This window comes from Pseudophryne corroboree, chromosome 6 (genome assembly GCF_028390025.1).
Source record: "Pseudophryne corroboree isolate aPseCor3 chromosome 6, aPseCor3.hap2, whole genome shotgun sequence".
In the NCBI taxonomy this organism is placed as follows: Eukaryota; Metazoa; Chordata; class Amphibia; order Anura; family Myobatrachidae; genus Pseudophryne; species Pseudophryne corroboree.
Window position 1 is genome coordinate 463,519,042 of NC_086449.1, and position 24,474 is coordinate 463,543,515.

At 45.1% G+C, this 24,474-nt stretch overlaps 1 protein-coding gene across 1 annotated transcript in view; it reads right to left on the reverse strand.

The window, feature by feature from the left end:
• The window catches only part of LOC134932605 (ADP-ribosylation factor-like protein 8B-A), a 117,629-nt gene that overhangs the window by 41,897 nt on the left and 51,258 nt on the right, over positions 1 to 24,474 (reverse strand). The window contains exons 3-4 of the mRNA XM_063927170.1: positions 10,964 to 11,037; positions 9,812 to 9,905 (exon numbers count right to left, since the gene is read on the reverse strand). Coding sequence (XP_063783240.1) covers positions 9,812 to 9,905; positions 10,964 to 11,037 — 168 coding nt within the window. The remainder of the gene's footprint in view (positions 1 to 9,811; positions 9,906 to 10,963; positions 11,038 to 24,474) is intronic.

Sequence of the window (24,474 nt, forward strand, 5' to 3'; positions counted from 1 at the left end):
CACTGCACGATTTCACTAATAGTTTGAATATGAATGAATATGGTTTGAAGTTCACTTGTAATTATAGAGATACAAAGATTAGTTTCTTGGATATAGAGCTATCTGTACAGGATGATCAATTGGTGACAAACATTTATTAAGGAGGTTGATCAAAGCAGATACCTCAATTATAACAGTTCTCATAAACGGTGCTGGAAGGATAACATCCCCAGGGGTCAGTTTGTCAGATTGAGATGCAATTGTACCTCAATATCGACATATCGGATACAAGCGAAAAAACTTATGGAGTCATTTTTAGAACAGGGATATCCACAGGAATTATTAGAGACAGCGTCCCGGGAAGTTGAAGGAATAGATAGAGAGGAATTGCTTAAACCTAGAGAACATAGTAAGTCGTTGGACATGAAAAATGATAGAATTGCAGCCTTTACTACACAGTATAACAGCTGTGCCTATAAGATTAGTCAAGTTATAAAGAAGAATACCCCATTATTACTCCTTGATGAATATTTAAAGCCACAAGTCAATTTGAAGGGCCATACTATCTTTCGAAAGGCTGATAATTTAAGAAAAAAATTAGTACCTAGTCACTATGTGAGGGAGAAAAATCTGGAAATGGGTATACAAAACACCTGGCTTCCGGTTAAACCAATGGGATACCACAAATGTGGCAAAACAAATTGTCTATCTTGTAAGAACATACCCAGGAAGAGTATTAATTTTCAGTCATTCAACAGGGGAAATATTTCCTATTAAGGATTTTATGAATTGTTTGTCTACCTACATTATCTATTCTATTTCATGCCAATGTGGCAAACCATATATAGGCCAAACTACTAGAACTCTCCATATTAGATATATGGAGCATCGTAGAAATATCAGGAGAGGTGACAAGCACCCATTGTCAGACCATGTGGTACATTGTCAAAATTCAAGGTGGGAAAACATGACAATGATTGGTATAGAACATATTAGGATGACAAATAGGGGTGGTGATCGATTCAACAGACTTCGGAGACGTGAAGCATATTGGATATTTCGAATGGACACCATGGTCCCTTCATGGTCGCTCCCCCGGATGGGGAGAGTGTTTTACACTGAGGAAGCCGCTGAGGTTTGGAAGGCGGGGAAACGAGTCTGTATCTTCTCCCAGATTGCAGGACACAGCGGAGATTCACCTATTAGCCGGCTGGCTATCTTGTTACCCCAGTGCTTAAAGGGGTTAAGGCGGTGAAGAGTGACCACACACGGACTCCAGATAAGGCTGATGAGAAGAGCGGCAGCCGGGAGGGCTATTATACAAACCGTGTTTGTGATAAGCTGCTGAACAGTTTACAATTATACTCTGTTAATTAACCCGTTTATAAAGAGTTTTGGACTGCTCAATACATGTTGCATGGCCATGCATGAATGTTTTATATACTAATTGGGAGGCAAGTCTGAGAAGCCACTAATTATACTACAGAGTTAACAGCTGCTAAGTGCAAGTACGAATCCTAATTTTAATAAACGCATTACTTGTATGTTACATTGGGCTTATGGAGGAAATTGAAAATGAGCTGAGTGCTTAGGTGGTACAAAGTATCACTTTAGAATATAGGAAAGAGAATTTGTTGCTTATCAGTTCTTGGTGCAGCTGCACAGGTCATTATCTTAAACAGTGAATTTTAAGTAATATTGAAATATAATAGTTTTTTATGCTTCTTATTTTTCATTTTTATTGTATTGCATTGGATGCTGGCCGGTATCAACTATAGTGATTGTATTATATAATATTTTTATAACCTATCTACTAACAGATTAAATAGCGCTTCCATATTGTTTTTCTTGTATCTGGTAAAAAAGGGGTTTGAAACCAATTACCCCAGGGAAAGCAGCCCTTTTGTCTGTTTAATAATGGCGCCAGGATTTTTGTTTGTGTTTAGAGTATAGGGAATGTTTACACACACAGTGCTATATGCCTTCGGGTGTGTGCAATTTCAGCAAATACATGTAGAGGATCATGGGAATGCAAATGTGGAAATATTTTATTTATATAGTACTACCTATGATGCAGCAATACACAATAATGGGATCATGACACAAACACCTTGTATACAAAGAATGAGAGTGTAAAGACTGCCCTGCCCAAGGTGTGGGGAATGGTATCCGTTCACATGGTCGACCATGTTATGGTCGACAGTCATTAGGTCGACTATTGGTCGACATTGACATGGTCGACATGGACACATGGTCGACACGTGAAAAGGGTCGACATGAGTAACTTTTTTCTTTTGGGGAACTTTTCCATACTTTACGATCCACGTGGACTACGATTGGAACGGTAATCTGTGCCGAGCGAAGCGAAGGCACCATGCCCGAAGCATGGCGAGCGAAGCGAGCCATGCGAGGGGATGCGGTGCACTAATTGGGGTTCCCAGTCACTTTACGCAAAAAACGACACCAAAAAAAGTTCATAAACTCATGTCGACCATTTTCATATGTCGACCATGTGTCCATGTCGACCAATAACATGGTCGACCATTCATACCGGAACCGTGGGGAATACTGTAAGGTAATGAAACAATTATAGCTGCTGATGGGGAAAGTTTGTGTATAAGACATCAGCATTATTAGTTGCCAATAACGGAGCAATCAATTTCTGACCGGCAGAGGTATGTCTATAGTAAAACTGTGGTTAGGAATAGCAGTGTTCTTGGTGTTTTGTTTAAATATTAGGACAGTGTAATGTGGAGTTTGTAGTTACAATAGTGGATACATTATGCATTATAGAACTTCTATGTATTCATATGAAAAGTAACATGGAGGACCGAAACAGTACATTATTACTGTGTGTGGTAATAGGCGTTCTATACTGGCAGCAGCAATACTAGCATTGTTCAAGTATCTGCACTAGAAGATAATCGCATATTGAATTTGTATCTTGGATATATACCCACACACAGATAATGTATCAATTTGTAAGTTTCTGACACACGTTATAATTTTGATTACACATTATTGCACACAAATATCAGAATTCTGATTAAGCATTTTACACTGCTTTACCATAATACGTATTGTCCAAAGAAAACAGGATCCCAGCGTTTGGGATGCAGTCTGTCAAAATACAGACAGTGGCATCCTGATGTTTAAAATACAGTCGCACACTAAACTAACCCTCGCAGCTTAAACCTAACCCTCCCCGGGGGTGCCTAATCCTAACACCCCCTCAGCAGCCTAACCATACCCTCCCCCCTTGGCTTACCTCTCTGGTGGTGCATTTAGGAATCTTCAGGTTCCCTGCACCGGGATTCCGAGTACTGTCAAGATTCCGGCGTTGGTATTTCAACTGCCAGGATCCCAACCGGATACTGTCTAGGGGGCAGGACAAGGTGTGAAGAAAAGTGTGAAAATCATGCAGCTGATTAAACAAGACTATCTAGGAAATGCATTATTTAATACAAACCATTTGCTTTTAAACAATCCCAGTTGAAGAAAGGGGTCTATTTTAAACACAAATTATGAATACATCCAAGTTTGGAAACAGAAATTTTGCAGAGAAAATCTTACAAACGAACTCATGAAGGATGCACAATAGTCGATTTGCTATGTAGCATAGGTTTACTATAGGATACACGAGTCTGGCAACAGATTCCATGCAATGAGTGAGGAAGCAAAGAAAAAAAAGAAAAAAAATAAGAATTTACTTACCGATAATTCTATTTCTCGTAGTCCGTAGTGGATGCTGGGGACTCCGTCAGGACCATGGGGTCTAGCGGCTCCGCAGGAGACAGGGCACAACAATAAAAGCTTTAGGATCAGGTGGTGTGCACTGGCTCCTCCCCCCATGACCCTCCTCCAAGCCTCAGTTAGGATACTGTGCCCGGACGAGCGTGTATAATAAGGAAGGATATTGAATCCCGGGTAAGACTCATACCAGCCACACCAATCACACCGTACAACCTGTGATCTGAACCCAGTTAACAGTATGACAACAACGAAGGAGCCTCTGAAAAGATGGCTCACAACAAGAATAACCCGATTTTTGTAACAATAACTATGTACAAGTATTGCAGACAATCCGCACTTGGGATGGGCGCCCAGCATCCACTACGGACTACGAGAAATAGAATTATCGGTAAGTAAATTCTTATTTTCTCTGACGTCCTAAGTGGATGCTGGGGACTCCGTCAGGACCATGGGGATTATACCAAAGCTCCCAAACGGGCGGGAGAGTGCGGATGACTCTGCAGCACCGAATGAGAGAACTCCAGGTCCTCCTCAGTCAGGGTGTGCCCCTGACCAAGTAGCAGCTCGGCAAAGTTGTAAAGCCGAGACCCCTCGGGCAGCCGCCCAAGATGAGCCCACTTCCTTGTGGAATGGGCTTTTACTGATTTTGGCTGTGGCAAGGCTGCCACAGAATGTGCAAGCTGAATTGTACTACAAATCCAGCGAGCAATCGTCTGCTTAGAAGCAGGAACACCCATCTTGTTGGGTGCATACAGGCTAAACAGCGAGTCAGATTTTCTGACTCCAGTCGTCCTGGAAACATATATTTTCAGGGCCCTGACAACGTTAAGTAACTTGGAGTCCTCCAAGTCCCTAGTAGCCGCAGGTACCACAATAGGTTGGTTCATGTGAAAAACAGAAAACACCTTAAGGAGAAATTGAGGACGAGTCCTCAATTCTGCCCTGTCAGAATAAAAAATTAAGTAAGGGCTTTTATATGATAAAGCCGCCCATTCTGACACACGCCTGGCTGAAGCCAGGGCTAATAGAATCTTCACCTTCCATGTGAAATATTTTAATTCCACAGTGGTGAGTGGATCAAACCAATGTGACTTTAGGAAACTCAAAACAACATTGAGATCCCAAGGTGCCACTGGGGGCACAAAAGGAGGCTGTATATGCAGTACCCCTTTTACAAACGTCTGAACTTCAGGCACTGAAGCCAGTTCTTTCTGGAAGAAATTCGACAGGGTCGAAATTTGAACCTTAATGGACCCTAATTTTAGGCCCATAGACAGTCCTGTTTTCAGGAAATGTAGGAAACGACCCAGTTGGAATTCCTCTGTAGGGACCTTCTTGGCCTCACACCACGCAACATATTTTCGCCCAATGCGGTGAAAATGTTTTGCGATTACATCCTTCCTGGCTTCGACCAGGGTAGGGATGACTTCATCTGGAATGCCCTTTCAGGATCCGGCGTTCAACTGCCATGCCGTCAAACGCAGCCGCGGTAAGTCTTGGAACAGACAAGGCCCCTGCTGGAGCAGGTCCTCTCTTAAAGGTAGAGGCCACGGTTCTTCCGTGAGCATCTCTTGAAGTTCCGGGTACCAAGTCCTTCTTGACCCATCCGGAACCACGAGTATCGTTCTTACTCATCTCCTTCTTATGATTCTCAGTACTTTTGGTATGAGATGCATAGGAGGGAACACATACCCTGACTGGTACACCCACAGTGTTACCAGAGCGTCCACCGCTATTGCCTGAGGGTCCCTTGACCTGGCGCAATATCTGTCTAGTTTTTTGTTCAGGCGGGACGCCATCATGTCCACCTTTGGTTTTTCCCAACGGTTTACAATCATGTGGAAGACTTCCCGCTGAAGTCCCCACTCTCCCGGGTGGAGGTTATGCCTGCTGAGGAAGTCTGCTTCCCAGTTTTCCACTCCCGGAATTAACACTGCTGAGAGTGTTATCACATGATTTTTCGCCCAGCGAAGAATCCTTGCAGTTTCTGCCATTTCCCTCCTGCTTCATGTGCCGCCCTGTCTGTTTACGTGGGCGACTGCCGTGATGTTGTCCCACTGGATCAATACCGGCTGACCTTGAAGCAGAGGTCTTGCTAAGCTTAGAGCCTTGTAAATTGCCCTTAGCTCCAGTATATTTATGTGGAGAGAAGTCTCCAGACTTGATCACACTCCCTGGAAATTTTTTCCTTGTGTGACTGCTCCCCAGCCACTCAGGCTGGCATCCGTGGTCACCAGGACCCAGTCCTGAATGTCGAATCTGCGGCCCTTTCATAGATGAGCACTCTGCAGCCACCGCAGAAGAAAACACCCTTGTCCTTGGAGACAGGGTTATCCGCTGATGCATCTGAAGATGCGATCCGGACCATTTTCCCAGCAGATTCCACTGAAAGGTTCTTGCGTGAAATCTACCGAATGGGATCGCTTTGTAAGAAACCACCATTTTTCACAGGACCCTTGTGCAATGATGCACTGATACTTTTCCTGGTTTTAGGAGGTTCCTGACTAGCTCGGATAACTCCCTGGCCTTCTTCTCCGGGAGAAAACATCCTTTTCTGGACTGTGTCCAGAATCATTCCTAGGAACATTAGACGTGTCGTCGGAAAAAGCTGCGATTTTGGAATATTTAGAATCCACTCGTGCTGTCGTAGAACTACTTGAGATAGTGCTACTCCGACCGCCAACTGTTCTCTGGACCTTGCCCTTATCAGGAAAGCGTCCATATTTCTTTTAGGAAGAATCATCATTTCGGCCACTACCATGGTAAAGACCCGGGGTGCCGTGGACAATCCAAACGGCAGCGTCTGAACTGATAGTGACAGTTCTGTACCACGAACCTGAGATACCCTTGGTGAGAAGGGCAAAATTTGGACATGTAGGTAAGCGTCCCTGATATCCAGTGACACCATATCGTCCTGGTTCGCTATCACTGCTCTGAGTGACTCCATCTTGATTTGAACCCTTGTATGTAATTGTTCAAATCTTTTAGATCTCACCGAGCCGTTTGGCTTCAGTACCACAATATAGTGTGGAATAATACCCCTTCCCTTGTTGTAGGAGGGGTACTTTGATTATCACCTGCTGGGAATACAGCCTGTGAATTTTTTCCCAATACTGCCTCCCTGTCGGAGGGAGACGTTGGTAAAGCAGACTTCAGGCACTTGTGAGGGGAAGACGTCTCAAATTTCCAATGTACACCTGGGATACTACGTGTAGGATCCAGGAGTCCACTTGCGAGTGAGCCCACTGCGTGCTGAAACTCTTGAGATGACCCCCCACCGCACCTGAGTCCGCTTGTATGGCCCCAGCGTCATGCTGCGGACTTGGCAGAAGCTGTGGAGGACTTCTGTTCCTGGGAATGGGCTGCCTGCTGCAGTCTTCTTCCCTTTCCTCTAACCCTGGGCAGATATGACTGGCCTTTTGCCCGCCTGCCTTTATGGGTACGAAAGGACTGAGACTGAAAAGACTGTCCTTTTCTGTTGAGATGTGACTTGGGGTAACAAAAGTGGATTTTCCAGCTGTTGCCATGGCCACCAGGTCCGATGGAACGCCCCTTTATACGGCAATACTTCCATGTGCCGTCTGGAATCTGCATCACCTGACCACTGTCGTGTCTATAAACATCGTCTGGCAGATATGGACATCACATCTACTCTTGATGCCAGAATGCAAATATCCCTCTGCGCATCTCGCATATATAGAAATGCATCCTTAAAATGCTCTATAGTCAATAAAATATTGTTCCTGTCAAGGGTATCAATATTTTCAGTCAGGAAATCCGACCAAGCCCCCCCAGCGCTGCACATCCAGGCTGAGGCGATTGCTGGTCGTAGTATAACACCAGTATGTGTGTATATACTTTTTAGGATATTTTTCAGCTTCCTATCAGCTGGCTCCTTGAGGGCGGCCGTATCTGGAGACGGTAACGCCACTTGTTTTTATAAGCGTGTGAGCGCCTTATCCACCCTAAGGTGTGTTTCCCAACTCGCCCTCACTTCTGGCGGGAAAGGGTATACCTCCAATAATTTTCTATCGGAGGAAACCCACGTATCATCACACACTTTAATTTATCTGATTCAGGAAAAACTACAAGTAGATTATTCCCACCCTACATAATACCCTTATTTGTGGTACTTGTAGTATCAGAAATATGTAACACCTCCTTCATTGCCCTTAACATGTAACGTGTGGCCCTAAAGGAAAATACGTTTGTTTCTTCACCGTCGACACTGAAGTCAGTGTCCGTGTCTGTGTCTGTGTCGACCAACTGAGGTAAATGGGCCTTTTTACAAGCCCCTGACGGTGTCTGAGACGCCTGGACAGGTACTAATTTGTTTGCCGGCCGTCTCATGTCGTCAACCGACCTTGCATCGTGTTGACATTATCACGTAATTCCTAAATAAGCCATCCATTCCGGTGTCGACTCCCTAGAGAGTGACATCACCAATACAGGCAATTTGCTCCGCCTCCTCACCAACATCGTCCTCCTACATGTCGACACACGTACCGACACACAGCACACACACAGGGAATGCTCTGATAGAGGACAGGACCCCACTAGCCCTTTGGGGAGACAGAGGGAGAGTTTGCCAGCACACACCAAAAACGCTATAATTATACAGGGACAACCCCTTATACAAGTGTTTTCCCTTATAGCATTTTCACATATGTAATCATATCGCCAAATAAGTGCCCCCCCTCTCTGTTTTAACCCTGTTTCTGTAGTGCAGTGCAGGGGAGAGCCTGGGAGCCTTCCTCACAGCAGAGCTGAGCAGGAAAATGGCGCCGTGTGCTGAGGAGAATAGGCCCCGCCCCCTAAAACGGCGGGCTCTTCTCCCGGAGTTTGTGAGATCTGGCAGGGGTTAAATACATCCATATAGCCTCAAGGGCTATATGTGATGTATTTTAGCCATAAAAAAGGTATAATACATTGCTGCCCAGGGCGCCCCCCCCAGCGCCCTGCACCCTCAGTGACCGCCGGTATGAAGTGTGCTGACAACAATGGCGCACAGCTGCAGTGCTGTGCGCTACCTTATGAAGACTGAAAGTCTTCTGCCGCCTGTTTCTGGACCTCTGGACCTCTTCAACTTCGGCATCTGCAAGGGGGGTCGGCGGCACGGCTCCGGGACGAACCCCAGGGTGAGACCTGTGTTCCGACTCCCTCTGGAGCTAATGGTGTCCAGTAGCCTAAGAAGCAAATCCATCCTGCACGCAGGTGAGTTTACTTCTCTCCCCTAAGTCCCTCGTAGCAGTGAGCCTGTTGCCAGCAGGACTCACTGAAAATAAAAAACCTAACTTAAAAACTTTTATTCTAAGCAGCTCAGGAGAGCCACCTAGATTGCACCCTTCTCGGCCGGGCACAAGAATCTAACTGGGGCTTGGAGGAGGGTCATGGGGGGAGGAGCCAGTGCACACCACCTGATCCTAAAGCTTTTATTGTTGTGCCCTGTCTCCTGCGGAGCCGCTAGACCCCATGGTCCTGACGGAGTCCCCAGCATCCACTTAGGACGTTAGAGAAATTAAGGTGCGATTTATAGCCGCAGCCCTATTCTTGTCACTTTTCATGAAATGGGCCGCGTTCTCTTGCGGTTCTAAGCAAAGCCTCATGCTTATCACGCAGTTCTACCATTCTACCACCCTGCTCATGTGCAGATCTACGACCATTGTGTTTGACACGGGGGGGGGGGGAAGGGGGGGAGGGGGCAATCACCCTGTTTTCTAATTGGAGTGCTAACTAGCTAAGGCCTAGCTCTGGGGCTGGTATCAACATGTGCCCAACCAATCAGAAATGTTCTAAACCAATTCCTATGTACAATATTAACATTTTGGAGGAGTGGTTAAACACATGCCCTAAATAATCCCCCATTGATTTAATTTTTAACGGAGAGAAAAAAATGCTGTCATAGTGAGCTGTGTCTTTTGTAAAGAAATCCAAGCTGTAGAAAAATCTAGTTTAGTACAAGAGTGAACAGGGTGGTCTTGGGCATATGGATGTACTGTGGACCAGTAGTAAGTTTTGTTCCACAACAGTGGAAATGTGCAGGTGGGGAGACAAACCCACCCAACCTTCCTATACTTACAGGGATTCCATGCAACTGTGGCTTGTCTAGCAAACTGTGCAATTCATATTTAGATGCTTCCACTTTATCCAAGTCTGCTGCATCTACCATGTACCTGAAAAGGAGATCAAGAAACCATTTCATTGCAAAGTCATAGTTTTATCATGCAGTTAAAGAAATACTGGAGTGTAAGCACAGTTGTCCTGAACTACCAGCAGAAAAGATAATGTACTCATTAAGGGGCATATTTAACTAATAATTTTGCCCTTAAAATATAAGGAAACACCGTTTTCTACACGTTTAAGAACCTAATTGTCACTTGAATGTAGAAAAAGGATTAAGGTTTGTCCTGCACAGAGAAAGTGTGCTTTAATAGGCTATATTTTAATTATAAATATTCAGTTATATAGTAACATAGTATCTAAGGTTGAAAAAAGACAATTGTCCATCGAGTTCAACCTATTTGTGGTCTCCTACGCACGATTATTTTGTAGAAAATTTTGACTGAAGTTGATGACTGCCGTTACGTTTTCCCAATTTGCTTATGTCCTGTGTGAATTTTTTATATTTAAAATATAACTTGCCAAGTAATGTTAAAAATTGGTTAAATTTACCAACATATATGTTTTTAGCAAAATATATTTTAAAATGAAAGCTACAGTAGGAGTGAGAAAAGTCACTTGAACGCAACAGTCGCATCAGCGGTTTCCATAGTGTTCTGGGGGTACAGTGTTTAACAAGGTCTGCAGAGTGTAGCTTTCCAGGTCCTGCATGCATGGGTTAATATAGAGATGGCAGTTACCTGCCATGGTGCAGCCCTGATGCAGAGGGATTTTGCAATCCCTCTCTCGTGAGCTGTAGGCGATACAGATGCCAATCACCTTGTTTTCAGGCACTGTAGTGGTGTTTGGGGCACATGCGCAGGGCATCATTGTATTTTTTGCAGTTGGATGGAGAGTTGCGATCCAACTAGTATAGGGTCCTTAGTTTGGCAAATTATACACATAAGAATTTAAAAAAAAAAAAAAAAAAACACACCCCAACAACCACTCCACAATCTTTATTGCCATGATAAAGAGTCTAAATTTTCAGGACACACAGCAAATAGTCTGCCCACATAAACGAAGCCTGAGCATACAAACTATAGAAATTGTAGGCAATATGTGAACTTACACAACTGCATTAACACCTCTACAGTAGCGTTCCCACATACTGCGAAATCTTGGCTGCCCACCAATATCCCAAACCTGTATTGGAGAGAAACCAAAAAAAAAATATTAAAACAAATAACAACAACACCACCACCACATATATCCTGGAAATCATTTTACAGAATGTTACATTTTAGATGAAAATTTTAGAGGGCACTTCCAACACCTTTCTGAAGCATTATCCATATTCAGCCAATGGTATAACTTCATCACTATTACAATCAAGGAAATCTTCTATACTGCTCTCCTAAATCTTCCTTTTGGTTGACCATGCCCTTTTGTTAAAAAGCCCATCACACTTCATATAGACATTACTGTAGGTTTGTGCCCTCCTCCCTTCTTATCCTCTTTCCCAATGATCCTGGCCTACCTACTGTTCTTAGCCTTCAATTCCTAGTTAGTCAATATACTAATGTGGGTTACAGTATTATGGAGAGGATACATACCTTCAAAAAAAAAAAAAAAAAAAAAAAAAAAAAAAAAGGCTCCTATTTAGTCAAATATCATCATAAAGAAGGGAGAAAGACAAACCGTATACACAGCATATGTATCACTTATAATAAAGCAAGTGCATATAGCCTACAAATAAAACTAGTCATAGGCTGGGTATACATTGGCCGATATATTGTTCGTCAATATAAAGAACGCTATATCGCAAACAGATTGGCTGGTGTGTACACCAGATATGTCTGAACATTGTTGACAGACATCTCTGATCGGTCCAGCAGTACAGCTAATGCAGAGATCTCTGAAAAATATATTGGTGCACCTGCACGTGTGACTAGCTGCAGGGACCTCAAACACTGACTGAATTTAAAAGCCCACCGATATGGAGCGGCCGATTGATAAGTGTGTGTGTATAGCTTACTTTTAAATGTGTACCCAGCCTTATACTCTCAAAAACCATTTGCTAAAAATCAAACTGCATGTAAATACAAAGAAAAAAAAAATTAAAATAAAAAAAAGGAAGGAGGAGGATACATAAGACAATGGGGTATATTCAATTGAAGGGGTATATTCAATTACGGTCGGATTCATTCAGACATGCATTCGTCGGAATGGATCCGTCAAGGGCTATTAACTGCCATCTTAATTCGACTTAAAAAAAAAAAAAAAAAAAAGGCGAATTGAGATGCGGGAGCTAAGACGGGGGAGAGCAGCACTACAGCAGCGGCTCCAGCAAGAGTGGCCGGAGAATGTGTTACGGCAGCATCCACCCAGCTCCAGCAAGCGAGGTTTCACTTGCTGGTGCCGGGTGGACGCTGCTGTGAGCGGCGTCTGTGACACCTCCTCCGGCTACACTTGTTGGAGCCGCTGCTGTAGCACGGCTCTCCCCAGTCTCCTCCTCCCGACCGCAATTTGACTTTTTTTTTTTTTTTTTGTTTTTTTAAGTCGAATAAAATGGTTGCTAGGGGGACAAAACCTTTCGGCTTTGGCCCCGTTTTCAAAAGAAGCATGCGGATCGGAAGCTATTCCGCCGGTCCACATGCTTTTCGACAAGTCGAATTCCTCGACTTGTCAAATAATTTGGGGTTAGAGAGACAACAGATTTCGACTTCAATTGCATACAATACTTCTAGTTTAAATAGATATATCAGCATTGCAGAACTTCCATTAGATGTGGAAGGGGTACCTGGGAAGAACATGGCATCCTTTCAGTCATGGCAGTGCTTGGCCACTTACACACAGTCTCTACCCAGGTGGTGTTGCTAGTCAGATGATCCTACCTACAGTGCCAAATTTCTGCCACATCTCCAGAAAACCCTAATCTGGAAGGTGTGTGGTATAGAAGATCTACACTGTGCAGATAGACTGTCATTAGGTCGACATTTTTTGTGTGGCATTTTGCAAGTTTAACCATATCTAAGCGCAATCACTAGAAACGTGAAACCTCACGGGCTTGCTTCACTAGCCACTTCTTCGGGCAAGGTGGCTCATTGTGCTACTGCTGCACTCGTCACAGGTTACTATTCCCAATCATATCCCACATTGATAGGAAATCAATCAGAAGGAAAATAATGTGGGTACCCCCATTTAGTAGGATGTACAGTTCGTAAAAGGTTACTACTCCTACATATTATGTGCATTTAATTAAAGTGCAATGTGGGAAAATATTTTTTTTTTTCATAGATGAAAATAGGTGGTGTTCATAATGTGTAGATCACCACAATTGGTTTGGTTGTGTTAGCACTGTTACCAATATTGATGGAATATGTCCAGCCCAAAAAGTACCAAAAACAGGCTCACCACAGGCGTTAGAAAGGCCTCTGTGGCAAAGAGATTAAGGGATATCCAACTGTTCACCAACAAAACCAGATTACTTTATACCAACTACTCTGTGCAGGAGACCCATCCTTAGAAATGTTATGCAACACAATAAGGACTATCCTTTTGACAATTTAAAATCAGGTCAATCACTGGCAGTAAAGATAAGCAAAATAGACCTGTGTTCCCCTGCTTAAAATAGTCCAGTGATTCAATGTATTGGACAGACAGACTTTAGTTGAATGTCAGACTCTCAGAAACAGTAGTGATCTCCCCACTAAAGAACCTTACAATCTCCCAGAGACTAGGCTGGCCACAACAGCGATGAAAACATCACTTTCTGCCTACCATGGAGGAGGAACACTGGGGAGTAGTGTTAAAAAGATTGGGCAATCCATCTACTGCATAACAGGAATTGATGAAACACCTTAACCCAGATATAGGAAGCAGAGACTCTTACTAAAGGACTATTTTACATTAACCTAAATCGATGCGTTTCAGGGGCTAAACTACACATTTAAGGTACCATCATCTGTTAGTAAATAAGCATTTTAGCCCCTGAAACACATTAAAAAAAATTTTTTACAAAAATTTCAAAAACAAAACAAGCACACACCTTCAATAAATTTTCCGCCCAATCTCAGAACTCAGTTGACAAATTGAACAAGATGTCATACCCTGCTAGAGATTACAAGATTTATAAGGAACGTCGTTTTTTGTAAACAAGACATATAGCCTTATCAGAAGGAAGATTTAACTTAGTAAAAATGGATACTAGAATTTTGGAGCAGCCTTTCGCGGTGTCACTAGTTATTTTATCTCGCATAAAGCCTCAGCCACCAGTGGCTTTCCCCGGGTGACCACTGTCGTGTGCAATGGTGCAGAGATGCAAGAAGCAGAATGGCAGGGAATTCAATGCAGAGTAATAGTCAGGGGAAATGCCACCAGTAATAGGGAAACTACCATACAGTGGGCAATCTCTTCCCCTTGCGGGTGGGATGGGGATGACGACTAGGGGCTGTGTCCAGGTGTCAGGCAGCCAGTTAGAGCTCACACTGTGCTTGCATTAGAGGACACTTAAGGCAACATATACAGACACACACACACGCCTCACGATACTCCCTTGAGAAATGTTGTGGGGAAAAAAAAAAAGTAAAGAGAAATAGGATCATTCTGATTCTGCATTTAGCCACCACTAGCCCCAGTGAAAAAAAAAAATAATTAAAATAACTAACTCGAGTCAACAGTAATAAAAGCCAAAAGTATATTTAAATTTATATACTCTAGGAAAAGTAAATTAAAACTTTTAGAGAACAGTTTGAAATGATCACCAACTACCAAAACTTGTTTATAGAACATAAGGATTTATAAATGCCTATTTTATTGGCTAGAGATGATGATCATCCACTGGAGCAGGGGTAGTCAACCAGTGGCACTAGATCTGCTGTGGAACTACACATCCCAGCCAGCCCTACCAGTGTTAGCATACCCTAATAGCAAAACTACGTCAAGGCATGCAGGGATTTGTAGTTCCAAAGCAGCTGGATTACCAAAGGTTGACTATCCCTACTCTGGAGAAATTAATTAGCTCTCTTTAGTGAGAATATGACCACTACCTTAAATAATTAAGACTATGGGGGTCATTCCGAGTTGATTGCACGTAGCAACTTTTTGCAGCTCACACGATCAACCCGACGCCACCTATGGGGGAGTGTATTTTAGCATAGCAGGGCTGCGATCGCTTGTGCAGCCCTGCTATGCTAAAAAAAAAATTTGAGTAAAACAAGACCAGCCCTGCAGCTACTTACCCAGTGTGACGGATCCAGCAATGAAGGTCCCGGCTGTGACATCAGACATTCGCCCTCCAAACGCCTGCGTTGGACTCACCATGCCTGGAAAACTGAGTATCCGCCACAGAACGCCTCCCGACTGTACGTCTTCTTGCAATGGCCGCTGCGATCACTTTTATGGCTGGCGATGGCCAGGCGAGACACGCATGCGCAATGCGTCCATCGCACATGCGCATTTCTGACCCGTTCGCACTGCAGCGAAGTATTGCTGCATGCGAACAGGTTGGAATGACCCTCATGTGCACACAAAAAAAAAACAAAAAAAAACAAAAACACACGTTTAAATTTAGATCTACTAAAGAAGAGAACATAGAATAAAGCCATTAACAGGAAAATTGTTATAAAGAATACAGCTGAAATGTTCCAACCATAAAAGATATTAAGGGGAAACAATTATTTTGTCACTTGTGACGTTCGATCTGTTTACACAAACATCTCTCACCATCAGCATATTAGGCAAATAATGATTTTCTTTTTTTTTGTGCTTAAGTTTCAGAGACAGTGCATCTTTAATTTAGATTCAGCTTCCTTTACACTAACCCGTAATAATGATCTCCAGATACTAGGAATGGCGTTAGTCCATGAGATCACCCCAAGCACCTATAGATGGTTGCCACTGGGGGACAAAATGTCTACAGGGGAGCAAGTTTGATGCTCTAACATTATTTAGTTGATTCTGTATTCATTTGGTATAGAGAAAGAAAGAGAGAAAGAGAAAGAAAGAGAAAAGTAGTGGGTGCTCCTGGGGATCACTGCTGTGGTGATGCCTGGAAGAGGGTCCACAGTTTGGAGGCGACACTGGGATTCCAGCAGAGCCATGGGTACCATAAGCCACTTCTGCAATGCAGCTGCTAGGTGGCGAGTGATGCAGAGTTGCTCAGTCACTGTGGCTACAGTCATCAGGACACACTGCAGTACAGAGACACAGCTACTGTGAGCCACACTGCAAACCTGGGCGGGGTATCAATGGGCTGCCTTGATAACTGTGGCCAGCAGTAATCAGGACCAACTGGGGATGGAGCCATGGGTGCATCAGTAGCATGAGAGGTCCCACAGAGATTGGCAGCTCCTGGAAGATTATGACCAAACCAGGCTGGGCTTATTCTAACATGATGCGACAAATATTTTTTTTTACATGACCATGCCAGGCAAGTGGTTAATTTTAAAACAGATCTTGTGGGAACATTCATTATGAATATTGATCACATTTCAAAAACTGTTTTGGTGATCTTCAAGAGGGTAAAGGGCCACTTTAGCAAGTATTATCTACATAAATGGCTGTTTACACATTTAAGGGTAGTTAAAATAGGATTTTGGTTACCTACCGGTAAATCCTTTTCTCGTAGTCCGTCGAGGATGCTGGGGTCCACATTAGTACCATGGGGGTATAGATGGATCCACCAGGAGCCATTGGCACTTCAAGAGTTTGAGTGTGGGCTGGCTCCTCCCTCTATGCCCCTCCCACCAGACTCAGTCTAGAAACTGTGCCCGATGAGACGACATACTTCGAGAGAAGGATTATACACAGACAGTGGTGAGATTCATACCAGCTCACACATACAAGGCACGTCAAGTCAACTAGCTTGAACTACTCAGCAACAGCTGAAACATTACTTACCAAGTAACAATGCAGTACTCAACTAAAACAAAGCTGTACTGAACCAAATAACATTTGCAGGAGAACGAAGCGCTGGGCGGGCGCCCAGCATCCTCTACGGACTACGGAAAAAAGGATTTACCGGTAAGTAACCAATACCCTATTTTCTCTTACGTCCTAGAGGATGCTGGGGTCCACATTAGTACCATGGGGATGTACCAAAGCTCCCAGAACGGGAGGGAGGGAGAACGTTGAGGCTCCTGCAGAACTGATTGGCCTCTGATGATCTGAAGTTCAGTCAAAGTATCGAACTTGTAAAACTTTGCAAACGTGTTTGACCGAGACCAAGTTGCAGCTCGGCAAAGTTGCACTGCCAAGACACCCCGGGCAGCCGCCCAGGAAGACCCCACCTTATGAGTAGAGTGGGCCTTAACAGATTTTGGACACGGCAGCCCTGCCGTAGAATAAGCGTGCTGGATAGTGAACCTAATCCAGCGAGAAATAGTCTGCTTAGAAGCAGGACACCCAATTTTCTTGGGATCAGAGTCCGACTTTCTGTGACGAGAAGTTCTCTTCACATATATCTTCAGAGCCCTCACGACATCCAAGGACTTGTAATTGAGGAGTCAGTAGCCACTGGCGCCACAATAGGTTGGTTGATATGAAATGCCAACACAACCTTCGGAAGAAACTGCTGACGAGTCCGGAGCTCAGCTCTATCTTCGTGGAAGATCAAGAAAGGGCTTTACAGGATAATGCCCCCAGCTCGGACACGCGTCTAGCAGAAGCCAAAGCCTACAAAGTGACCGCCTTCCATGTAAGAAATTTGACCTCTACCTCCTGTAGGAGGTTCAAACCAATCTGACTGGAGGAAATGCAACACCACATTAAAAGGTCCCAAGGTGCCGTAGGTGGTACAAAGGGAGGTTGGATATGCAGAACTACCTTCAAAAAGGTCTGAACCTCAGGGAGGGCAGCCAATTGTTTCTGAAAGAAAATGGATAGGGCTAAAATCTGGACCTTCACAGAACCCAAACTCAGGCCCATATCCACTCCCGCTTGCAGGAAGAGGAGGAAAGGTCCCAGTTGAAAGTCCACCGTAGGAAACTTCTTGGACTCACACCAAGAGACATATTTCTTCCAAATACGATGGTAATGTTTAGATGTTACCCCTTTCCTAGCCTGTATGAGGGTATTAACCACCTTCTTCGGAATGCCCTTCCAAGCAAGAATCAGGCGCTCAACTTCCATGCCGTCAAACGTAGCCGCGGTAAGTCTTGATAGGCGAATGGCCCCTGCTGCAGCAGGTTCTCCCAAAGAGGAAGAGGCCTCGACTCTTCTTGCAGTAGATTCAGAAGGTCCGCGTACCAAGCCCTTCTTGGTCAGTCTGGGGCAACGAGAATCGCTTGAACCCTTGTTCTCCTTATAAGCTTTAGGATTCTTGGGATGAGTGGGAGTAGTGGAAACACGTACACTGACTGGAAGACCCACGGAGACACGAGGGCGGCCACTGCCACTGCCTATGGGTCCCTCGACCTGGAACAATAACGTCGAAGCTTCTTGTTGAGACGAGAGGCCATCATGTCTATTTGGGGTAAACCCCAAAGATCTGTTATTTCCTTGAACACCTCCTGATGGAGTCCCCACTCTCCTGGATGGAGATCGTGTCTGCTGAGGAAGTCTGCTTCCCAGTTATCTACTCCCAGAATGAAGATGGCTGACAACGCTAATGCGTGCTTTTCTGTGATGAGTATTCTTGTCACCTCTGACATTGCCGCTCTGCTCTTCGTTCCGCCTTGTCGGTTTATGGAAGCTACCGTTACGTTGTCTGACTGCACTTGAATGGTCCGATTTCTCAGAAGAGGTGCCACCTGAAGAAGACCGTTGTAGACGGCTCTTAGTTCCAGGATGTTGATGGGCAGGCCGGCTTCCAGGCTTGACCACCGCCCTTGGAAGGTTACTCCTTGAGTGACTACTCGCCAGCCCCGAAGGCTCGCACCTGTGGTTAGAAGGACCCAGCCCTGAATCCCGAACCTGCGTTCCTCCAGAGGGTAAGGCAATTGGAGCCACCAGAGGAGTGAAATCCTGGCCTTTGGCAACATACAAATTTTCTAGTGCATGTGGAGGTGAGATCCCGACCACTTGTCCAGTAGATCCAGTTGGAAGGTCCGAGCTCTTAAGAGGCCACCATCTTTCCCAATAGGCGAATGCATTAATGAACAGACACCCGGGGTGGCTTCAGGACATACCGGACCATGTCTTGGATCACCAACGCCTTTTCCTGTGGAAGAAACACCCTCTGCACTTCCATATCCAGGGTCATTCCGAGAAATGACAACCTCTGGGTTGGTTCCAAATGTGACTTTGGAAGGTTCAGAATCCAACCGTGACTCTGGAGCAGTCGCATTGTGAGAACAATGGACTGCCGCAGCCTCTCCTTGGATGATGCCTTTATTAGCAGGTCGTCCAGATATGGAATGATGTTCACACCCTGCTTGCGGAGGAGAATCATAATTTCCGCAATCACCTTGGTAAACACCCTCGGTGCTGTGGAGAGGACGAATGGCAGTGCCTGGAACTGGAAATGACAGTCCAGCAATGCGAAGCGGAGATAAGCCTGATGCGGCAGCCATATCGGAATGTGGTGGTACGCATCCTTGATATCCAGGGATACCAGGAATTACCCTTCTTCCAGACCTGATATCACCGCCCTGAGAGACTACATCTTGAACTCCTTTAGAAAGGGGTTCAATGATTTTAGGTTCAGAATAGGCATGTCCGAACCATCCGGTTTTGGTACCACAAAAAGGTTTTAATAGTAACCATTGTTCAGCATGTGAGGTGGTACTGGCATAATAACCTGTGCCTCTACCAGCTTTTGGACAGCGTCTTGTAGTACAGTGCTGTCCTCCAACAGAGTTGGCAAGCATGACTTGAAAAAGCGATAAGGGAGACTTTGAAATTCCAGCCTGTATCCCTGAGACACAACATCTACCACCCAGGGATCCAGGTCGGACGATACCCAGACATTGCTGAAGGGTCCGAGTCTCGCTCCCACTGGCCCCACCACCGGGGCGTGCAGTCCACAGTCATGCTGAGGACTTTGGCGTACCCGAAGTAGGCTTTTGTTCCTAGGAACCTGCAGCAGCAGGTTTCTTGGACTTAACCCGACCCCCACCCCCCTAAAGAAGGTATTGGAAGTTCTGGCCCTTCTAGGCTTGTTAGGCCGAAAGGACTGCGTTGCAGATGGAGAAAGATTTCTTCGGAGCAGGTGCTGCTGAGGGAAAAAAGAAACGGAGAATTACCCACTGTAGTGGTGGATAACCATGCATCTAGCGCTTCCCCAAAGAGAGCATGACCTGTATAGGGTAGGGACTCCACACTTCCACTGAATTCCGTGTCGGCTGACCACTGGCGCAGCCACAGTCCCCGACGAGCTGAAACAGACATGGAAGATATTCCCGCAGCCATGGAAGCCAGGCCTTTCATGGATTCTACCATAAAACCTGCAGAATCGTGTATGTTGCGTAAATACAATGCAACGTCATCCCTATCCATCGTATCCAAATCCTTAAGCAAGGTAGCCGACCACTTTACTATTGCCTTTGCAATCCATGCAGTAGCAATAGTGGGACGTAATAGGACCCCTGAAGCAATATACATTGATTTAAGCGTGTTATCAATTTTCCTATCAGCCGGCTCCTTTAAGGCGGTAGATCCTGGAACAGGTAAAACCACCTTCTTTGAGAGTCTGGACACAGGCGTCAACAATCGGCGGGTTTTCCCGTTTTTTCCTATCCTCCTCCGGGAAAGGACATGCCACATGGACCCGTTTAGGGATCTACTGCAATAGAGCTCTGTAATACCTGGGTTGCAGATTCATTACTTGCAACCCTGTCAGAAATCTGAGAAATCCAAGATTTGATAGAGGAAAACCACTCTGGTTCCCTTGCTGGTATCTGTGCTAAGCCAGTGCTATCCTGATTACATGGAATGGGATCATCCTGGGAGGATAAATCCTCTGCAGCATATGACAGTGTCCCTGGACAAAGCTAAAGGAGACCAGCAAACACTCCACACACACACACACACACACACACACACACACACACACACACACACACACACACACAGGTGGGGGCAGACAGAGTCCCCCCCCCCCCCAAAAAAAAATGGCAAGAGACACAGATCAGAGCCAACCCACACACAGCGCTTTCAGCAAAGGGAGAGCCCTTGCCAGCGTAGGCTGTATCCCTTAATAGGAGACACAGGGGTATATGCAATTGCGGTCGAACTCCGGCTGGAATTCGACAGTCAGACACCCTCCCGCCGGGACCCGAACTCGACAAATTCAATAAAAAACGGATTAGACGGTCCCGCTGTCGAAAAACGGACCAATTGACGATGGTGTGCGTCCTGGATTCGACTTCAAGAACAGCACAAATGTGTGTAAAAAATCCTGGAATAAAAAAAAAAAATGCGTGGGGTCCCCCCCTCCTAAGCATAACCAGCCTCGGGCTCCTTGAGTCAATCCTGGATTTAAAAATAAGAGGGGGGGGAATGACAGGGGATCCCCCGTAGTTTCACAACCAGCAATTTCAGTCCACCTCATTTTGCTGGCGAGATCTAAGAAATTTTTTTAAAAACATTGTTTTTGTGTGGTTTTTTTTATTGCTAATGGCATATCTATTTATATTAGAAGGGATTATGTACTTGGTTTGTCTATTAGGAGCCACAAGTATTATTTATATATATTTTTGTAAAAGAATTTTTTTTTTTTTTTTGACTAAAATAATATGGAGAGATCAGAGCATGTTTTTCAGTGGGAATGTGTAAAAAATCCTGAAAAAAAATATGCGTGGGGTCCCCTCTCCTAAGCATAACCAGCCTCTGGCTCTATGAGCCAGTCCTGGTTGTAGAAATACGGGGGAGGGGGGGGGGGGGGGGGGGGTGGAAATGACAGGGGATCCCCCGTATTTTCACAACCAGCACCGGGCTCTGCGTCCAGTCCTGGTGCCAAAAATACGGGGGACAAAAACCGTAGGGGTCCCCCGTATTTTTAACACCAGCACGAAGGCTGCCCCCCCCCCCCCCATCCAAGGGCTGCGGATGGGAGGCTGATAGCCAAGTGACAAAAATAAAGAATAGTTTTTTTGTAGCAGAACTACAAGTCCCAGCAAGCCTCCCCCGTAAGCTGGTACTTTGAGAACCACAAGTACCAGCATGCAGGGGGAAAACGGGCCCGCTGGTACCTGTAATTCTACTGAAAAAAAAATACCCAAATTAAAAAAAAAACAGTACACGCACACCGTGAAAGTAAAACTTTATTACATACATGCACGCCGACACACACATACTTACCTATGTTCACACGCCGACTTGGTCCCCTTAACCAGTAGAATCCATGGGGTACCTGTAAATAAAATTATACTCTTTCAGTGCGTGGTCCGGGTTTGGCGTTTTATTATTTTGCCAAGTACGTGGATTACAAACAAGAAGAGGACAGATCTACACTGGATTTTTGCGAGTATAATTTTATTTACAGGTACCCCATGGATTCTACTGGGGAAGGGGATCGAGTCGGTGTGTGAACATAGGTAAGTATGTGTGTGTCGGCGTGCATGTATGTAATAAAGTTTTACTTTCACGGTGTGCGTGTACTGTTATTATTTGGGTATTTTTTTTGCAATAAAACTACAGGTACCAGCGGGCCCGTTTTTCCCCCCGCATGCTGGTACTTGTGGTTCTCCAAGTACCAGCTTGCGGGGGAGGCTTGCTGGGACTTGTAGTTCAGCTACAAAAAAAAAACAATATTCTTTGTCATTTGGCTATCAGCCTCCCATCCGCAGCCCTTGGATGGGAGGTGGGGGGGGGGGGGGGGGGCACAGCCTCGGGCTTCACCCCTGGCCCTTGGGTGGCTGGAGGGGGGGACCTCTTGATTTAAGGGGTCCCCACTCCTCCAGGGTACCCCGGCCAGGGGTGACTAGTTAGTGATTTAATGCCACGGCCGCAGGGACAGATATAAAAAAGTGTCCCCCGGCTGTGGCATTCTCTCTCTGACTAGTGGAGCCCGGTGCTGGTGTTAAAAATACGGGGGACCCCTACGTTTTTTGTCCCCCGTATTTTTGGCACCAGGACCGGACGCAGAGCCCGGTGCTGGTTGTGAAAATACGGGGGATCCCCTGTCATTTTTTCCCCCCCCGTATTTCTACAACCAGGACTGGTTATGCTTAAGAGGGGGGACCCCACGCATATTTTTTTTCAGGATTTTTTACATATTCCCACTGAAAAAAATGCTCTGATCTCTCCATATTTTGGTCATAAAAATATAATTAATATAATATAATATAATATAATATAATATAATATATATATATATATATATATATATATATATATATATATATATATATATATATATATATATATATATATATTTTTTTTTTTTTTTATTTTTTTTTTTTTTTATATTTGTGGCTCCTAATAGACAAACCAAGTACATAATCCCTTCTAATATAAATAGATATGCCATTAGCAATAACAAAAATAAAAAAATAAAAACACACAAATACAATGTTTTAAAAAAAAAAAATTATTCGATCCCGCCAGCAAAATGAGGCGGACTGAAATTGACGAAATGACTGTCGAAAAGCACTGTTGTCGAATAGACATTCTTCAACGGAATATACTTTTGTCGAAAAGCAGCATTTTTACCATTGCAGACATGTCGAATTTGACAACTGTCGAATTGCAAAAAGTCGAATTTGAAACGGCCGTTTATTTGACGAAAAGTACTCTATTGCATTGTCGAATCAATTTTTTTTTGTGTCGAAAATGCCCCGTTTCGACATTTGCTGCAATTCGACTGCAATTGCATATACCCCATTGTCAGTTTACAGCCTCCCCTCCCCCATCTACAGCCCCCTGGTACAGTGAGCTGACAGTTGGAGCTGCTGTGGAGGGACCTGTTCTTCCATCCAGCGCTGTGCAGGCAGGAAATTGGCGCTGGAACGCTGCTGGGACCGCTCTGAGGAGAAGCTCCGACCCTTAATGGTGCTGTCTTCCCGCTCTTCATAGATTATACTGGCCTGAGGTAAAACTTGCCGGCTAAGATCCGCGGACCCCGACAGACTTGTGGACCAGTGTTGAGGTAAGCGCTGGCTCAGGGCGCCCCTCACCGCACCATGTGCATCTGAACCTTCACAGGAGCGCCGTTAATACTGCTCTCACACCCCGTTGCCACCATCTTCACACTGGCCCCCCGCTTGCTAGGGGGGGGGGGGGGGGGGGGTGTCGGTGTCTCACTCACCACTCTTCAGCACTGTAAGGGGTTGGCGGCATGCTGCTGAGGCGAGCGGTCCCCTGTGGCGGAGAACGATCAGACCCCTCTCTGGAGCTCAGTGTCCAGTCAGCAGAGACAGTGGCACAGATCCCGCAGGGCAGACACTGCTCCCCCCCTTAGTCCCTCGTTGTTATTTTTAGAGTTTAACCAGAAAAGCTCTGTAGAGCTCCCCTAGCTGTGACCGGCTCCTCCGGGCACATTTTCTAAACTGAGTCTGGTGGGAGGGGCATAGAGGGAGAAGCCAGTCCACACTCAAATTCTTAAAGTTCCAATGGCTCCTGGTGGATCAGTCTATACCCCCATGGTACTAATGTGGACCCCAGCATCCTCTAGGACGTACGAGAAAATAAGAATTTACTTACCGATAATTCTATTTCTCGTAGTCCGTAGTGGATGCTGGGAACTCCGTAAGGACCATG